The 19,036-nt window shown below is 43.1% G+C and overlaps 1 protein-coding gene across 1 annotated transcript; it reads left to right on the forward strand.

The window, feature by feature from the left end:
• The first annotated feature begins 1,668 nt into the window (after positions 1 to 1,668).
• On the forward strand, positions 1,669 to 8,291 carry MYCL (MYCL proto-oncogene, bHLH transcription factor). Its single transcript, XM_082247117.1, has 3 exons — positions 1,669 to 1,757; positions 3,447 to 3,922; positions 7,332 to 8,291. The coding sequence occupies exons 1-3, from the start codon at positions 1,693 to 1,695 to the stop codon at positions 7,895 to 7,897; spliced, it is 1,107 nt and encodes a 368-aa protein (XP_082103243.1). The 5' UTR covers positions 1,669 to 1,692; the 3' UTR covers positions 7,898 to 8,291.
• Positions 8,292 to 19,036: the final 10,745 nt, after the last annotated feature.

A 19,036-nucleotide genomic window follows, 5' to 3' on the forward strand; every position in this document is an offset into this window, starting at 1 on the left:
CTGATGGGCACACCTGATGTAAGGGGGCACTCTGATGGCAACACCCAATGTAAAGGGGGACTCTGATGGAGACACCCTATGTAAGGGATCACTGTGATGGGAAAAACTTATATAATGGGGACAAATGATGCAAGGAGGCACACTGATGGGAGACACCAGATGTAAGGGGGCCTTCTGATGCAGAAACCTGATGTAAGAGAACTCTGATGGGCACAGCTGATGTGACGGAAATACCTGATGTAAGGTGCCACTGCGATGAGGACACCTGATGTAAAGGCTCACTCTGATGGGGACACCTGATTTAAAGGGTCACTCTGATGGGGAAACCTGATGTAAAGGGTGACTCTGATGGGGACACCTAATGTAAGGGACCACTCTGATGGGCACACCTGATATAAGGGGGACACCTGATGTAAGGGGGCACTCTTATAGCGACAACCTATATAAGGGGTTATTGTGATGGGGGAACCTTATATAATGGGGCACTCTGATGGGGACAAATGATGCAAGGAGGCACATTGATGGGAGACATCAGATGTAAGGAGACCTTCTGATGCAGAAACCTGATGTAAGTGGGCACTCTGATTGAAATACCTGATGTAAGGTGGCACTCTGATGGGAACACATTACTTAAGGGTTCACCCTGATGGGAACACATTACTTAAGGGTTCACCCTGATGGGAACACCTGATATGAGGGGGTACTCTGATGGTGGCAACTGATTTATGGGGATAGTCAGATGGGAGTTCCCAATGTAATGAATTACTCTGGTAGGGGCACCTAATGTGGACAAATGATGCAAGGGGGCACACTGATGGAAGATACTAGATATTAGGCAGAAACCTGATGTAAGTGGGCACTCTGATTGGAATACCTGATGTAAAGTGCCACTCTGTTGGGAACACATTAATTAAGGGCGAACTCTGATGGGGACATCTGATACGAGGGGGTACTCAACTGATTTATGGGGGTAGTCAGATGGGGGCACACAATGTTATGAATTACTCTGGTAGGGGCACCTGATGTAAGGGGGAACACTAATGAGGAAATTTACAGAATATTACCAGAGTGTGTGGAGGAAACAGTAACAAAAGCGACAAAGTGTGGCTTGCACCAAAAAAAGGAAAGTAGAATTTTTCATAGCAAAGACTTGAGATTTGGAAAATTTTAGTGACCGCCTTGAATTTTGATTTCATACCCTGGCTCTAACGGGAAGACAGACTGCCGCAGCAAAAAAAAAGAAGTGATTTGGAGGAGGCTGAGAGCAATAGAAGGGACTTTCCTGAGGTAGGAATACATACTAGAAATGAATTCTACATAAAGCAGACTTTAGTGTCACTTTGAAAAAGCCAAAGAATGTGCAGAAGTGTGAGCATTGATTTTCTGCTGCCCCAGCCAGCAATGTGATCAATAAGTGGGCCAGTGGCTGGAATGTCCGCACACAGAAGGAAGGGAGCCCATTGCAGAGGAGAGTGGTGTGAGGAGAGTGGCGGTGCCTTGTTTTGGACTGAACCCAGGCAGGCAGTGAGCAGAGCTTTGTCTAGCAGCTTCCTGTCAGCGAACACAATAACAGTCTACCCGAACAATGTGCCCCGTCCAGCCTCCGCCCTCCTCACAGCCGTCTGTGCACTGTGCAACCGGCTTTCCCTGGACACGCCCACCAGGGGAGGGGCCAACCAAGCTCATATAACAATGTGGGGGAACAATGAACCGGGTCAGACTCAGCGTGTCCGAGAGAGCGTGCGGGGACACCGGGGGTAAGAGAGGGCACGGGGTGCGGGCTGGGGCTGATGGGAGATCTCTGGGCTCATTATTTATTAGGGCAGACAGATGGCTTATGTAATCATAGACACCTGCTTGTGTAAGCTTGGGCTAGGCATGCTCTGCAGAGTTTATACAAGGAACTTTCATTGTGTTTGACAGCTCTATGCTCCCCTAAACGTGACATCTCTTATCCTTCTCTCCTAAAGTATGGATCTAATTGTAAATCAGGGGACACTTGTCCTTTTATTCCACCTCTATTGTTGTATTTACACCAAAAGAGCTGCTGCAACTGACCCATGTCACAGGTCACCAGTCTATACCTGGTAGGGACATACTGCCTCTGGTAAGGTGACCATACACTGTGCAATCTGCTTTAGATCTGCCATCCACTATGTAGTGCAAGGGTCTGCTTGGTTTGGATATAAATCCAATGTAGGCTTTGTCCTTATATTCTAGCTTAGGAAGTCTAAGGTTGGACATACACTATGCAATCTTCTTTAGATCTGCTATCCAATCTTCTTTACATCTGCTATCAATTATACAGTGCAAGGGTTTGCCTGATTGGATATAAATCCAATGTAGGATTTCTATTCTTGTTTTAGGAAGGCTAAGGTTGGACATACACTATACAATCTTCTTTACATCTGCTATGCAGTGCAAGGGTTTGCCTGATTTGATATAAATCCAATGTAGGATTTACCTTTCTATTCTAGTTTTAGGCAGTCTAAGGTTGGACATACACTATACAGTCTTCTTTAGATCTGCTATCCACTATACAGTGCAAGCCTGATTGGATATAAATCCAATGTAGGCTTTGTCCTTCTATTCTAGCTTTAGTAAGTCCAAGGTTGGACATGCACTATACAATCTCTTCTTTAGTTCTGCTAACCACTATGTAGTGCAAGGGTCTGCCTGATTGGATATAAATCCAATGTAGGCTTTGTCCTTCTGTTCTAGCTTTAGGAAGTCTAAGGTTGGCCATACACCATACAATCTGCTTTAGATCTGTCATCTGCTGTGTAGTGCAAGAGTCTGCCTGTTGGATATAAATGCCTTCATAATAGTTTAGGTAAGACTGGACATACTGTACAATCTCCTTTAGATCTACCACCAATCAGTGCTTTGATACCCATTAAATGCTTTCCTCTCATTTAGAAAGTTTTGATAGATTTAAAGGCCATGAGATTGTATGCTGACCCGTTAAGGAGATCAGATTTTATAGTGTATGGCCAGTTTAAGGCTTGATGAGAGTTCCACTCTTTTTGAGTTGCTTATTATCTGAATATTGACGCCCCCTCTAATCAAAGTCCTAAACTGGTTCAAGTTTTACCTGTTCATTAAAGTGAATGGCAGCTGTTTACCAGGGTGGTTCCCTGCCTCCAGCCTTGGGCATGTGTATATCTGGAGTAGGTCATCTCTAGCTGCTTTCTTGTTGCATTGTTTGCTGGCTTCCTAAAAAGCTGCCTCTGTTGCTCAATAGGCTTCATTAGCACACTAACCTTGCCAATAGGCTAGGAGGGGTGGTAAATATTTGCCTCCTGCTTTTTTCCAAATAAAAGGCTTGCCTGTCCTGCAATCTCCTTTTGTTTAAAATCCAACATTTGGTCTATATTCCTGGCTGACTGAACACATGTCTCTCCAAATGACAGCACAAAAATGACAAGACTGTTTTGCTTTTGTAGGACAATGGATCTTGGGTGTTATAGCACGCACTATTTCTACGACGAGGATCTGAAGGAGGATTTCTATCGCTACATTGCTCCCAGCGAAGATATCTGGAAGAAGTTTGAGCTTGTACCTGGTTGTTCTCCATCGAATGCAGGATGTCTGGGGGGGAGTGGTGCTGACTGGGGATCGGAGATCATGGATTTGGGGTGGGAGTCCCCTGTGAAGCTCTCTAAGCTCAGCTCTGTAGTTCTTTTGAGGGACTGTATGTGGAGTGGCTTCTCAACCCGTGAACACCTGGAAAAAGTAATCAATGAACGTATTTCAACTGGAAATTCAAAGCCGGCTAGTACTACAAAAACTGTTCCAGAACCTGAAATAACAGAGACTGGGAGTGGCCCCGCAGAGCAAACAACACCAGGAGTTATTGTACCAACAGCCCATCCTGAAAAGATTGCCAATTCATCTGGGTCGGAGAATACCAGTGACTCTGGTAAGACCATACAATGATAGTCCATCTTCAGTAGATGGTGACTGTATTGTGCTGCTTCACTAACGCTGCATGAAAACTGGGCTACTTTGTCACACTTATTGCCATAGTCATTAGGCAGGTGATGGCCCTTTTCTCAGTCTTCACCATGCTATCAAATATTTGTCACTTTTGCTCTGATTATACTCTAAAAATGGACACCAGTGGGAAAATTCGGACAAGGGCAACCTAACTACAGCGCATAAGAGTGAAAGGTTTTTGCATCCTGATTGGAAAGTAATAAAGTATCCCGGTAAATATAGTATAGTGTTACCAAGTGTTTAGAAGATTTATGTTGGCTTTGGTTTCTCCTCTATCACCCCCCCCCCCCCCCAAGCACATGTCTACAGGTTGCATGTGCCCTCCACTCTAGCACATGTCTGTAGGTTGCATGTGGCTTCCCCCTCCTTCCTCTACAGCACAGGTCTATAGGTTGCATGTGGATCCCCTTTCTAGCACATGTCTGTAGGTTGCATGTGGCTCCCCCCCCCCCATAGCACATGTTTATATGATGCATGTGCCCCCTCTAACACATGTTTATAGGTTGCATGTGACTTCCCTCTCTAGCACATGTCTGTAGGTTGCATGTGGCTCCCCCCCTCTATAGCACATGTTTATAGGTTGCATGTGCCCCCCTCTAGCACATGTCTGTAGGTTGCATGTGGCTTCCCTCTCTAGCACATGTCTGTAGTTTGCATGTGGCTGCCCTCTCTAGCACATGTCTGTAGTTTGCATGTGGCTTCCCTCTCTAGCACATGTCTGTAGTTTGCATGTGGCTTCCCTCTCTAGCACATGTCTGTAGGTTGCATGTGGCTTCCCTCTCTAGCACATGTCTGTAGGTTGCATGTGGCTCCCCCCCTCTATAGCACATGTCTGTAGGTTGCATGTGGCTCCCCCCCTCTATAGCACATGTCTATAGGATGCATGTGCCCCCCCTCTAGCACATTTTAATAGGTTGCATGTGGCTTCTCCCCCCCCCCCATAGCACATGTCTATAGGTTGCATGTGGCTCCCCCCCTATAGCACATGTCTATAGGTTGCATGTGGCTTCCCCCCCTCTATAGCACGTGTCTATAGGGTGCATGTGCCCCCCCTCCATAGCATGTCTATACGATGCATGTGCCCCCCCCCCCCCCCAAATAGCACATGTCTATAGGCTGCATGTGGCTTCTCTCCTTCATAGCACGTGTCTATAGGGTGCAGGTGCCCCCCCATATAGCACGTGTCTATAGGGTGCAGGGGGTTCCCCATAACGCATGTCTAAAGGTTGCATTAGCCCCCCCCCCCCCCCCGGCACGTGTCTATAAATCTTCTTCTTTTTAGAAGTCTTTGGTTATATACAGCAGCAGAGTTCATAACAGGGGTGGAGCAGCAACGTAATATAAATGCTACTTCCTTCTAACTAACAAGCTGGTACCTGCAGTTTGCACACACCTAGTACTGATAGCAGGTGCAGAGCAGGTAAAGTAGCTTCATTACCCTGCGTTTGATGGCAAACTGATTTGGTCTCTAGAGTACATGGGTCTGTTGCAAGAATCTCCATGTGTACAGCTATGGAAATAAACTCACCTGGGCTAGAAAAAATAGTTGGTGTGCCCATTATGCGGTTAAATGGGTATTTAACACCTGATATAGATTTGCGAAGAACAAATATGGCTTTAACTGATGTAAGATTTTTGGGCAGCAGCATGTTCTTTCTAGATAGCTACTTGTGACCCTTGCTGTGCTTTACTTACCCAGGAAATGATTTTAGTAACCTAGGTCCAGGGATGTACAATGAAGTAGGCGATCACATGTACAAGTTATGAATGGAGGGGAATTTAGTATAGGCATATGTATGTTGCTGTTCTATTAAATCATTTGCCAGATACTTGCTCGGTTATGAATGGAGGGGGAACTGGTATAGGTGTATGTAGCTGTTCTATTAAATCATTTGCCAGATACTTGCTCTGTTATGAATGGAGGGGAAATTGGTATAGGCGTATGTAGCTGTTCTAGTACATAATTTGCCAGATACTTGCTCTGTTATGAATGGAGGGGAAACTGGTATAGGTGTATGTAGCTGTTCTATTGCATAATTTGCCAGATACTTGCTCTGTGTATGGCAAATGTGCAAAGTACGTTTTTTTTAATTGGTCTGAATGGATTGGTTTCTTACATTTGATTTGCATTCTTATCTCTGTAAAGGCTTGCATAACAATTGGAGGTTTACGATTCCTCCTGTGAATAGTCGCCTGTGTATGCCTGCTTTGTAAAGTTGCCTTGTTCAGGGAATGTTTTTTTGTGTAAACGGTCTTCATGCCCAATTCCTTAGGACGAATGGGTTATATGAAGAAAGTAACAATGAATATGTTTTATTGTAGCACATAGAAGCCGATCTTGGTAAGGTTCAATGGATGGGAATTGTAGCTGTGCCCCCCTCCACCAAACAAACAGTTACACAATATGCTTGCTGCTGAATGAGGCAGCCACATGGCCAGACAAAAAGCAACAGCTTGCAGTCGGCAGGGGTCAGACATTATCTCCAGCCAATGAGAACGGACCCAGCGTTTGAACGGAGATTATTAAACCAATTGGAGTCCTTAGACATGTGACTAGGATTTATTAATGGGGAAGTGAGCCTATTTACATAATTCAGTCCTTTGTAGTGTCTTTTGTACTAAACTGCAGACACCCTTCCCCCTACACCTCACCCCTTCATACAGCCTCCTTGCACATGCTGCTAGACTTCTAACACTCCCTTGTTCATTGCTGTGCAGTCCAGCCCTTTGTTTGGCAACACTGCTTGCCCAGTACATGGTGTAGCGTGATGCAAAGGCATTTTATCATGCGTACATGTTTATACACATTGTCTAGTCCTGAGTTCTTGTTTTGTCTTGCAAGCTGTAACAATAAAGTTTACTGTATAAATCACATGCAATAAAACCATGAAAGGGAAGTTCAGGTAAGACCTACTACACCCAGTATTTATATACAATGTGTAATTAATCCAGCTCTGAACACCTTTTTTGCAAACTTGGCTTGCTAGTTTAAAAAAGGCAACCTATTCCCATTAATCAGTAGACCAGAAACCCCAGTTGTTTGCAAGTTATCTGCTTAATATAAAATTAATTGAGGTAATAAATCTAATTCTTCATGTAGTATTAGTCTTAATCTGCTCCGACACATTAGACTCTGCGTTGAGCTTTTATCAGCAATCTTGTAACAGGATGCAGACTGCTTAAACGAGATCAATCCGACGAGAGAACCTACAAATCCATGTATGACAGTTATCCAAATTTGGGAAGGCAAGCATGTAAAAGTTGCTTACTTGGCTTTGACTTTAGACTGTCATCTCCATTTACTAATCCATTTTTTGCTTTTTTTGCTCTAGAGGAGGATGAGATTGATGTGGTGACTGTGGAAAAGAGGAAGTCTTATCATGGCCGTCAACCAGTTACCATCACAGTCCGGGCTGACCCACTGGATACTGTCACAAAGCTCTTCCACATATCTATCCACCAACAGCAACATAACTACGCGGCACGGCTTCCTCCTGAACCCAGCCCTACCTCTCCCCAACCTTCTCCATCCCCCTCTGTGGAAGAAGAGCCTGGAGAAATAAGCTGTTCCTCAGTACAACCCTGTAGTCCACTTGAGTTTGGCTCCCCTCCACCATCTGGTGGTTCAGACAGTGAGGATCTAGTGAAAAGAAAAAATCACAATTACATGGAACGTAAAAGAAGAAATGATTTGCGTTCTCGGTTCTTGGCCCTTAGAGAGGAAGTACCTGGTCTTGCTCATGCTTCCAAAACACCTAAAGTAGTAGTGCTGAGCAAAGCAACACAATATTTGCAACGCTTGATCAGTGACGAGGAAAGGCTTGTGGCAGAGAAAACGAAGCTTCGATCTCGTCACCAGCAACTTTTGAAAAAACTCTCCAAACTGAAAAGTCGTTGATAGGGACATTCGTCAGACGTTTGCCTGGCACATTTGCACATTTTGAGGAGTTTGTGTCTTGGGATTGCACAGAAGTGAGACTATCACTTTGAGTTGGTGTGCTCTATTGAGCACAAGTGGGGAAAGGGCTTGTCCTGTTTCAGGTGAAATTTTTTCCTGGGTCCTCAGGTTCTACAAATGATTTTTTTGTTCCCTCTAGTTGGCAAAAAGTTTCATTTTTCACTGGTCGTTTTCTGCCCACCACAACACTGTGTACAGCTGTCATTTTTACAGGCTGAGCCTTCAAACAAAAACATGGGGTAGCACCTTGGATTTCTGTGAATCTAGACTATAATGTAAAGCCCTACTCCAGCCACCTCCATTTTTTGTTTGGGAAAGGGTTAACATTGGTCAGGTTTTTTTGTAGTCTCTGTACCCTTTGAGGAGATTCACTGATTCCTGTCCTGGTGATAAAGTGATGCAGAAACAGGCAGTGATTAACACTCTATTGGGCAAATGGATGACAACAAGCTAGTGTTAGTCTTAGTTTAGACACTGTCAGGTTTAACTGCTGTCTTCCTGTCCTGAGACCCATTTCCTCTCATTTCAGTTCTGGAGTGGTTAGACGGCTGCCAACAGAAGGTCAAACTCCTACCTTGGTCTAGCCAAACTGAAGGTTATAGCTGGACATGGGCTCTAACTTTAAATAATCCCTCGCCTAATTATTTCTGTAATGCACTTTATGCACTTGGCATTGCCAGATCTTGTATGGGGCCTTTTGCTTTCCTCTCGCAAAACCGTTTAAATGTCTGTTGTTCAACAAAAGAGATTCTTATTGAATACCTCTTTAGTAATCCCTTTTGCTGGTAGTAGTGTAATGCTACTATGAATCTGCTCGTATATAAAGCTGTTTAAAGACTACTTGTAGACCAGAAGGACTGCCACATTGTCAAAGAACATTGGGACTGTCTGGTGTGAACCATTCTATACCTCACTTTCGTCACTTTACACTGGTTTGTCTGTTTGTGATTGTTTTTTTGTATTTTTCTTTGAACCTGCTGCTTGCTGGATTTTGTACTGAATGACAAATTTATACTGTATTTTTGTATACCTTTTTTGAGCAAAATTTCAGATTTATTAAATCCTGATGTGTTAGCAATTAAAATCCAATGACCTCTGCTGTATGTAATTGTCTGTCCAAAATCCTGCCCATTCTGTGCAATGATAAACCAGGGATCCATAGATTCCTTTCCCAGTAAAATGCTCTTGGATATCCATGATTGAACTTTATTTTATAAGATTTAGGATTAATCATGAATGTCCCATATGTGACCTACTGATGGAGCGTGTTCTATATAGCACCTGCCTTTTGGCAGATAATCTGTAATAAAGCATGTCATGTAGCAACGATGCATGGATTTGCATATGATGGGTATGAGGGCACCTCTTGCCTTTAAAAGAACATGGATGCTGCTGTATCTGAAGGTGATAATTGGTAATGCTCATAAATGTTCTTTTGTGGCTCAAAATATTTAAACCACAAACACTAATAAAGCAAAATTTCAACCTGCAAATGAGCTTTCTGTTTTTTTACTTTAGTAGTATTGTCTGTTTCAATTGCATAAATCACAGGTTGGAACAAAAGCACTGAAGACTGGTCTATGGTATTTTATACTTAAATATATTGCAATACAACGTGCTACATCGCCTACAGCTTAAATATTTCCAGGAGCATGATGGGAAAGGTGTTGCTCTACAAGCAAGTAACAAAATCTGACTTTAACCTCCTTTGTACACTTTGACTTGCTAGATAAACTAGCATAATTGAATTGACTCCTGGTTGTCACACACTGTGGAGATAGTAAGAAAGTGGTGCAGAGTGGCTGCCCTTCACTACTAGTAGTATTTCATTTTTAATGATGGCATGAAATTAGAGGAGCACCAAATGGACATTTTTGTGTCAAATGATAGCTTGCTTTTTTTTTTTTTTTTTTTTTTTTTTTTTTAAAGAAAAGCTCAGGGAAATTGTATCCCTTTAAATTCTATATGTCTTCACACTGGTCTGATGTGTTAAAATCCTGCTGGCTGCATTCTTGGTCAGTTAAAAACTCGCCTCCCCTGGTGAAATGCACTGAAAATGCAGCAAGAATGCATCAATAATTCACCAGTGTTATGTTTTAGATGCAGTTTTTAAATCGCATGACATATGAAAAACACCATAAGCACTGTAAAACCGCATGCATTTTCAACACCTTTTTCTTATCAGCATTTTGCCAATAACACCAATTTTGGCTGGTGAAATTTCAGTGCATTTACATATCATTTCTACTGGTTTGTTTATGTGAAGCAGATTAATTTTTGCCCCTTTTCTTTGCAAAAGCTCTCAAATCTGTCCCAATTATATTCTTTGCATTCAAAGAACCCTGGCAATCTGCAAACTTTTTTGTTTTTTAATCTAAAGGCTAGCTATACAGAAGATGTTGCACTAATTTGGGTTCATTCACACCTGTAGATTTTATTGGCATTCATACCCTAATGCTGTCCCAAAGCTGTGTACATTACTTGCCCTGTATTTCAATCAAACCCTTTGGATGTTTATGTATTTTGGTGTGCTTTGCAAAATGCCTGTTTGCTACCCTTCCTTTCCATACCCAGTACTTAAATTAAACTTACAATCACTCCTCGGATCTTCCAAAACATTCAAGAATGCTACCTGTGCATCTGAACCCCTCAAAGCATTTCACAGAAGAGCAAGTCTACAATCTGAATTACTGGCTTATTTTGGAGGATGATTGTATCCAGGGTCAACCTTAAACTTCAGGACTTGAAACTCTGCTGCATTGGGAGCTCTGGTAAGTTGTCTCGATTAAACCCAGATGATGCTTGGGTAGTATAGCACAAGCACACCCTGTATGTGCTCTATCTATATTGGGCCTGTGCATTTGAAGACTACAGTGGAGCCAATCCAAAAATTGTAGGTCGGGTGCACAGAAAATAAACAAAGTTAAGAGAGATGGTCACTTGCTCACACCAGACAAAGTGTGTGTGTATATGTATGTATGTATGTATGTATGTATATATATATATATATATAATTACACTGCTCAAAAAAAATTAAAAGAACACTTTGAAAACACATCAGATCGCAATGGGGTGGATAAAAATCTAATGCTGGATATCTATATTGATATGGACTGGGTAATATGTTGTGAACTAAAGGATGCCATATCGTTTGATCAAAATGAAAAATATCAACCCACAAAAGGATGAATTCAAAGACACCCTGAAAATCAAAGTGAAAAAATGATGCAGCAGGCTAGCAAGTCCATTTTGAAAAAATGTAATTGCGGTAGCTCCAAAGTGGTACTCAGTAGTTTGTATGGCCCCCACGTGCTTGTATGCATGCCTAATGTCGGGCATGTTCCTTTTGAGATGACGAATGGTGTCCTGGGGTATTTCTTCCCAGATCTGGAGCATGGCATCACTGAGCTCCTGAACAGACTGAGGATATGCCTCCCCAGACCATCACTGACCCACCACCAAACCGGTCATGCTGAGCAATGTTACAGGCAGCATAACATTCTCCACAGCTTCTCCAGACCCTTTCACGTCTGTTACATGTGCTCAGGGTGAACCTGCTTTCATCTGTGAAACTCACAAGGCGCCAGTGGTGGACCTGCTAATTCTGGTGTTCAATGGAAAATGCCAATCGAGCTCCATGGGGCCGGGCAGTGAGCACAGGGCCCATTAGAGAACGTTGGACCCTCATGAAGTCTGTTTCTGATTGTTTGGTTCACAGACATTCACACTAGTGGCCTGCTAGAGGTCATTTTGAAGAGCTCTGGCAGTGCTCACCCTGTTCCTCCTTGCACAAAGGAGCAGATACTGGTCCTGCTGATGGGTTGAGGACCTTCTTTGGCCCTGTCCAGCTCTCCAAGAATAACTGCCTGTCTCCTGGAATCTCCTGTATGCTCTTGAGGCGGTGGTTGGAAATGCAGCAAACCTTCTAGCAATGGCACGTATTGATGTGCCATCCTGGAGGAATTTAAATGCCTGTGCAACTTATAAGGTCCAAAAAAATGGACCCTTTAAGGTTGTTGGGCGAGATCGATGTATGACGGCGCTCCGGGTCCTCCAAGGTCATAGTCGAGTGGGGTCCATCTTGCCCTCACTCGACTTCTTGCCTGGGAGTGCAACGGACCGGTTTGTTTTCCCTGCTACCGACGACTCAGAGAAGCGGGGAAAACGACTGGGAAGGGGGTGGGGCACATCTCCTGCCGCCCATAAAGTGATCTCGTGGCAAATCCGCTGCTGGGACCATTTTTATGTGAAAGAGGACCGCTGGCCCTGTAGGAAAATACCAGGGTTATGCCAGCTATCTGCTGCCATATCACCGGTATTTAATGTCAAAGTTCCAAAGTAAAACTGCGGCGGGCGGTCTGGAAGTTTTTAAAATGGACATATAGACAAAGTAGATCTATGGTGCAGTCTGGTAATAGCATAAAAACGGTTGAGGAAAAGTGTAAAATAGCACTGGGCCCCTAGGGTTATCTCAAAGTAGATCTATGGTACAGTCTGCCAATAGCATAAAAACAGTTGAGGAAAGTGTAAAATAGCACTGGGCCCCTAGGGTTATCTCACTGGTATTGCTGTCTTAAAAGCATTCATGCAAGAAATTTGGTTCCCAGGCAGGTGGGTTTTACCCCACCCCAGAGGTTCTCCTTGGCTTGTAGTGGAATGGAACAAAAATGGAAGTTGAAGTGCCACACCACTGCTAAGAGGCCTAGATGCAACCTTATTCTAATAAAGACGATTGGATTGTCCCCTTGACTTTCACTTGAGTAATGCTTTTATCTGGACATCTTAGCAGTGGTGTGGTGCCTCAGTTTCCATTTTTGCTGCAACAACAGTCTTTGTTTTTCTAAGGCCCCTGTAACACACTTTTATTACCTATTGATCCAGTGAGGGCTCATTTCTCTCTCAGCGGGGAGCGATCGTGCGTGGCGGGCGGCAATCGCAGCCGTCGGCCCCATGCATCGGCATCCCCGCCGGTGGCGCGCGCTCGCCCTACGTCGGTTCGTGCAGGAGGGGCTGCCTACCGCAGTTCCAAGATTAGTGTGTGCTGTAAATTCCCTTCAGCATTGCCCCTGTTTCTTTTTGCTAGACGCCGCCATTTTGCTGAAGCCCAGAGCCCTTGAACAGCAGTAAATCCTAAAGCAGAACTAAACCCATCGATTTAACTGTTTCAAAGAACTGTTACATTACTGGAATGCTGGGATTGCTAACTGTCCCATTTGCTTGTGTCCTCAACCGATCTGTCAAACCATCAAATGGCTGGTGTCATAACTGATCACATGTGCAGCACTATGGCAGTTACAGATCAAACAGACACAGCTTCCTTGGCTGTAAAGAACAGGGAGGGTTTAATTCTGGTTTAAGGCTGTCAGCATATCAGCCTCTAGGAACTCGGCAGTGCCTAAAAATGGAAGCATGTGCAGAGTAGGGGAACCGCGTATGAAACATTATAGACACTTAGTTTTGAGTCAAATAACTTTTTTATTCAGAGTTACCAGGGTACAAACAAAAAGACATAGATATAAAAGACTTTCCATAGCATGTCATACATTTAATGAGTACTAAATACTGTACCTAGTTGGTAAGGCTAGCCATACATTATACAATTTTCTTACAATTTTCTTCAGATATACCTTCAACTATGTAGTACAAAGGCCTGCCTAACTGGATACCATTGAAAGAGTTGTTTAGTTTTGACCTCCTATTATATGTTTTTTGGTAAATCTAACAGAAAACTGTACAAGAGAATTGAACATGTACGGCCAGCCTTAGGTGGAATAAAGACAGCAGTCCATCAGGCTAATTCCTTTGAGGATGTTCTTTTTTAAGGAAACGCGTTAGAAGTATCATGAGTGCCTATCTTTTCTGAATGCTTCTTACTACCTGATAAATTGTAAGTGTATTTCTTTATCTTCAATAAATTGCCCATACGGTATTATGCTATGGTGTCCTTTTGGTTTATCCCTCCTTACAATCCCATGATTGGGGACTCCTAGGCATTCCCGTGTGGACCAGTTTGGAGGATAGTCACCACTACCTGTGATCCAGAGATGCTGCTGAGGTTCCTGCCTATTTGGTACTGAGGACATCTACATATACAGCAAGTATGATCCATTTGCTGTACAGTACTTTTGGTCCATACCATCTGGTGAGCACATCTTTATTCCTTTGGTGTGGGATTTTCCGCTTGTTGCAGTTATTTCACATGTTGGAGTCAACACCTTTTTCAAGTCACAGTTTATAACTTATGGACATTTTGGACTTTTGATTTTTTTACATTTTTGTTTGATTGTTCACGTTTTATTTTGTGCACATTTATTCACTTATTTTTAGCGCTGCACAATTTTTTAGTATTTTGATCACCATCACTGTCGGTTGGAGTGTCAGCTGCTTTATATTGTGGTTTGTGTACAGATTAATTTTAAGTTAGCGCATTATATTCACATTTTTTACATCGTGTGTGTTTGTCAATAGTAATTCCCATATCCCTGTATGTTGCAATCATTAAAGTGTAAGTCCACCCTAACACTAAAATCCCTGCATCTACAGACATCCACGATCTAACACTAAACTATCCAGAAGAATAAATCAGTATACATGCCTTTTTTTTAAGCCAATCCGATCCGGTCTCCAGCGGGGGGGGGGGGGGGGGGGGAGCTCTGCAGAGGACACAGCTGACAACGGCTGTGAAATGCTTGGAAAGTGAAAAAAACCCATAGACTTACTATGGGGCTTCCGTTGTCGGCTGTGTCCTCGGCACCCGCCTACACAGTGAAGCCGACAGCTCAGCGCCGGATCGGCTTCAAAAAAGGTATGTATACTGATTTCTTCTTTACAGGGCTAGATAGGTTAGTGTTAGATCAAGGATGTCTGTAGATACAGGGATTTTAGTGTTAGGTGGACTTACACATTAAGGTGCCCATTTAATAGTTTTTTAAAACTATTGACGATCCTTGCTGATACCACTGCTTGTGGAAGGGAATTCCACATCCTTACTGCTCTGACAGTAAAGAACCCTCCACGAGGTTTTAGGTTTAAATGTGTCTTTTTAAACTCCAACCCACTGAAAACTTTTTTCCCTATGCTAGTCACCAGTAAGTTATTTGTATCACTAGTACATCTCCTCTTAAGCGTCTTCTCCAGAGAGAATAAGGCTACGTTCACATGTGGGCGTAGGGGATCGCGGACAGAATCACCGCGATTCAGCCCAGTAACATCGCGCAAACAAAATCGCGAGACGCATGACGCCCAAAAAAGGTACAAGAGCTTCTTCTGGGGCGTCATGTGTCCCGCGATTTTGTTTGCGCGATGTTACCGCGATTCAGCAGGCGGAAATCGCGGCAACATCGCACAGAGTTTGGGGTGCCATTGCAAATCACGGGCAACGCAAAGGCGTCCCGCGATTTTCAATGATTTCTGGATCGCGGGCAGAATCGCAGTGATTCTGCCCGCGAACCGCTACACCCACATGTGAACGTAGCCTTAGTTTATTGATGATTAAGCACAAGATGTATGTGTGAAACGCGTCTACGAGACTTCATGCTGGTGTCTTTGGTGTCATCATTTGCAACTTTTGGAAATAAAGGTATTTGAAACCTATTGGAATACCTGGATGTGCGGCTAATTCTTTTCCTACTAGCCTTAGTTTAATGCTTGTAGTCGTTCCTTATAGCTGAGGTCTTCTAGTTTCTTTATTAGCCTTGTTGTTCTTCTCTGGTCTTTCTCTAGTTCCAGCACACCCTACTTGAGGACGTAAAAAAGGTCAATGGAAATAGAAAGATAATGTATACACTACCCAAACAATACAGTACAAAATAATAAACTGGTAGGCATTTATTTTTAATGTTTTAAATAGCTATACCTGCAAATGGGCCAGCATGAAGTGACTAAGTTTTCTGACTAAAGTTCCACTTGAAGAAGTGTTTTCTTTTCAGATTACTAATCCCTGGTGTGAGGTGCATTAGTGTTCTTTATTCAAGCTACTTTTGCTTTACTATAACCTGGAATTTCTTCAAATAACGCAGTTCCTGTCCCTGCGTGGCTAGGTCACTCCTCCACTGTCCTATAGAGGGGAGCCATGGTTATCAACCTAGGCTTCTCTTCTGATATGGACTCCAAATTTCTCTGTATCTCTTCATCCCCATTACATTAGGGTTGGAGCAGGGCCTTTGGTAGCTTACAGAAGATATTGAAAAAGGAAGATATTTTTTTGGTAAACCTTACAGGAAGTGACCCTGCATTTCTGGAAAGATCAACAGATATTTTCTAAAAATGTTCGTGGCTTGAGAAAAAAAAAAAAAATTGCAGCCACCACATCTAAGGACTCTAACCTGCTAAATGTTAAATTTTTGGTCCTGGGTTTAGCTATCTTTTAAAGTTGACCTTCCGTTGAAAATGAATGGGTTGCCTTAATGCAACAATAAAAGGGATAAGGTTCTTTTAATACCTATAGAAGTTTCTATGCATATGTGCGGCAAAAGGGAGGGTGGGCCCTAACGTCCACAGGCCTCACATATGTGGTCATGCTGCTGGTCACAGACAGCTCTCGCTTCTGTTTGTGATAGGGATCTGGTGGGACAAGCCCCCCCTATGTGACCACTGTGACAGCCGAGAGGCTGGAAGGGGTTAAAATGTGAAATTTAGACATGAATATGCTATTGTTTATTAAATTTATATTTTTCAGTAAAAAAAAATACAAAAAAATTCATGAATAAATGAGTTAATAGAAATACACAATTTGTTAAAAAAAAAGATGAGGTTGCATAGAGTAAATAAATACCAAATATGCCAAGCCGTAAAATTGCATGCACCTATAAAACGATATCCAAAAATTGGCCATAGGTAACGATTTTAAGCCTTTACTGCTCCTCAGTGTAAAGTTAACCATGGATGTTAGCCCTTATTGCTCTCCCTTTGGGGTGCATGGGGATACCAGATGTGTGTGCGTGTATACAAATGCTTGGGGTTTTTCTTTTCTTTTCTTTAACTAATTTTATTACTATCACAAGGTGGCTGATAAAGGGTCTCCTAAGGGGGTCTAATCCTATCCTACATATAGAAGTGACCATTTCTACTTCTACTAGAGAGCCGGTGCTCTATAGTAGAGCTGGGAGTATGTGTACCAGCTGCCACTGATGTAATAGTTATCCAAGAATAAAAATGTATTATATTGCAGTTTACCAGTCCTTAGATGTGGTTGTTGCATTTGTTTTCCTTTTTTTAGACTTTTTTCACTTGATTCTGGCAGTAAAAATCCTTTTTGTCCTTAAAATGACAACATTCAATCGCCGTACTGTATTTATAGAGATCCAACATTGTCAGCCTAGGAACTACAGAACACCACTACCTCCTTTTCTCTTGTCTATTGCATAGGGTGAGGTGTTTTGCAGTCTGAAAAGATAGCTGGAAGGAATGTAACTGATAGCAGGGAGCACAGGAAGTTATCAGCTCTGAAGATTTCGAGCAGGATTATTAGGTATTGTTTACACTTGTTGAACAGATACAGGAGTGTGGCGAGGGCAGCATGTAGAGAAACCACTGTCCTCCCTTTTCCTCCTGTAGATGCAGGAGGAAAATGGAGGAGATCAGTTCCTTTGTATGCTGCCGCCGCCACTCCTCCTATCCAGTTCACTTGTGTTCTGCTGTCTCTGGGCCCCTGTGTGCTCCCCTGGTCCCCCCCCTCACTGTGCTGCCCCCCCCCCCCCCCCCAATGTGCTATGAATATGTTATTTACCAGCTCCTTCCTTTTCTGAATGGACAGAGTCATAGTCAGTGCCATTGTAAAAAAAAAAAAAAAATAATAAAAAATAATACAATTAAAATACCAAAAAATAAAAACTACTGACACCAGTGGGTGAACTTCCAGGATCGCAAAGGTCATACTTGCAACCAAGCCCTAGCATTCCACCACTGTGGGGAGGCCCCAAGATGGCAGGAAGGGGGCCCACGACAGAACTTGTGAAAGGGTCCTGCTGCGGGACCCTAATAAAGGGCCCCGAAACGAGAGTAAAGGGCCCCAGTATCAATGGGAAGAGCCCCAAAAGGTTTTTATTACGCCTCTGCACCTGAAACTCCTCCTATCAGCACTGCAGCAGTTAGAATGTTACTAAACCCACAACAGTAAAATCGGTCAGTCAGTATGCAGTGAAGCATGCTTGTTATACTCACTGTGGAACCTAAGGGTTTAATCCTCCGCATTTTGTAAAATGGCTGTTTGACCCATTCTGTTCTGTACACATTCTGTGTACAGAACACCTCCAGATAGCCATATTGCCTTGCATTTTACAGAAAATTACAGCCCTGCAGATTGAAATGGAAATTGGAATTACCCTTTAAAGAAGCCCTTCTAGAGGAAGTGAAGAGAGACAAGGCAGTAACAGCTTTGTATGAGCTGAAATTGACAGGAGACCCTGCGGCCGATGTGTCAGTAGACGTCAAATGATGTTTTTCAAGAGCTGTATTCCCCACAGTGACAACAAGGAGGGCATTGTGGCTGAAGCCATAGTCGGCGAATCCCGCCTTAAAAAAAAAACTGGTGCAAGATACCAGACAACGGATCTAATCTATTTGGGAGTAGACAGGATACAGCCATCTCAAGGGGGACCAATACCATGACAAAAAAAAATAGAAAAAAATCTGGAAAGGTCCAGCATACAGTGGACAACTCCTAAGTACAAGGAGGAAAACTCCTACAGACCGGGAAAAAGATTAGTAAAGGAACTGAAGAAGTACCCAATCTTCATTGTTGAAGCCTTAAAAATCGATCTGTCTTGGGAGAACAGCGGAAGTCCTTTTAAGAGTGTACTCATCCAGGGGGTGCCTGTGTGAAGCTTTGTGCACACACCTGGATAGAAAATATTCAGGATCAGTGGGCCATATCAGCCATATTGGTGTAACATTGGTGAAAGTTTAAGGGATGTCCACCTTCTGATCTCTTCCAGCCAACTAGGTTACCAGATTTGATGGAAAAGTAAAAATTCTGGTCCAGTTTGTAGCTGGTTTCAATGAAAAATGAGCAAGTGTGAAGGTTCCATGTGCCCAGATGAGATGAGTATTGGGTTCACCTGTGTTCCTAGCAAAAAAACA

Source organism: Pelophylax lessonae (assembly GCF_965119305.1).
Source record: "Pelophylax lessonae genome assembly, chromosome: 2".
Lineage (NCBI taxonomy): Eukaryota > Metazoa > Chordata > Amphibia > Anura > Ranidae > Pelophylax > Pelophylax lessonae.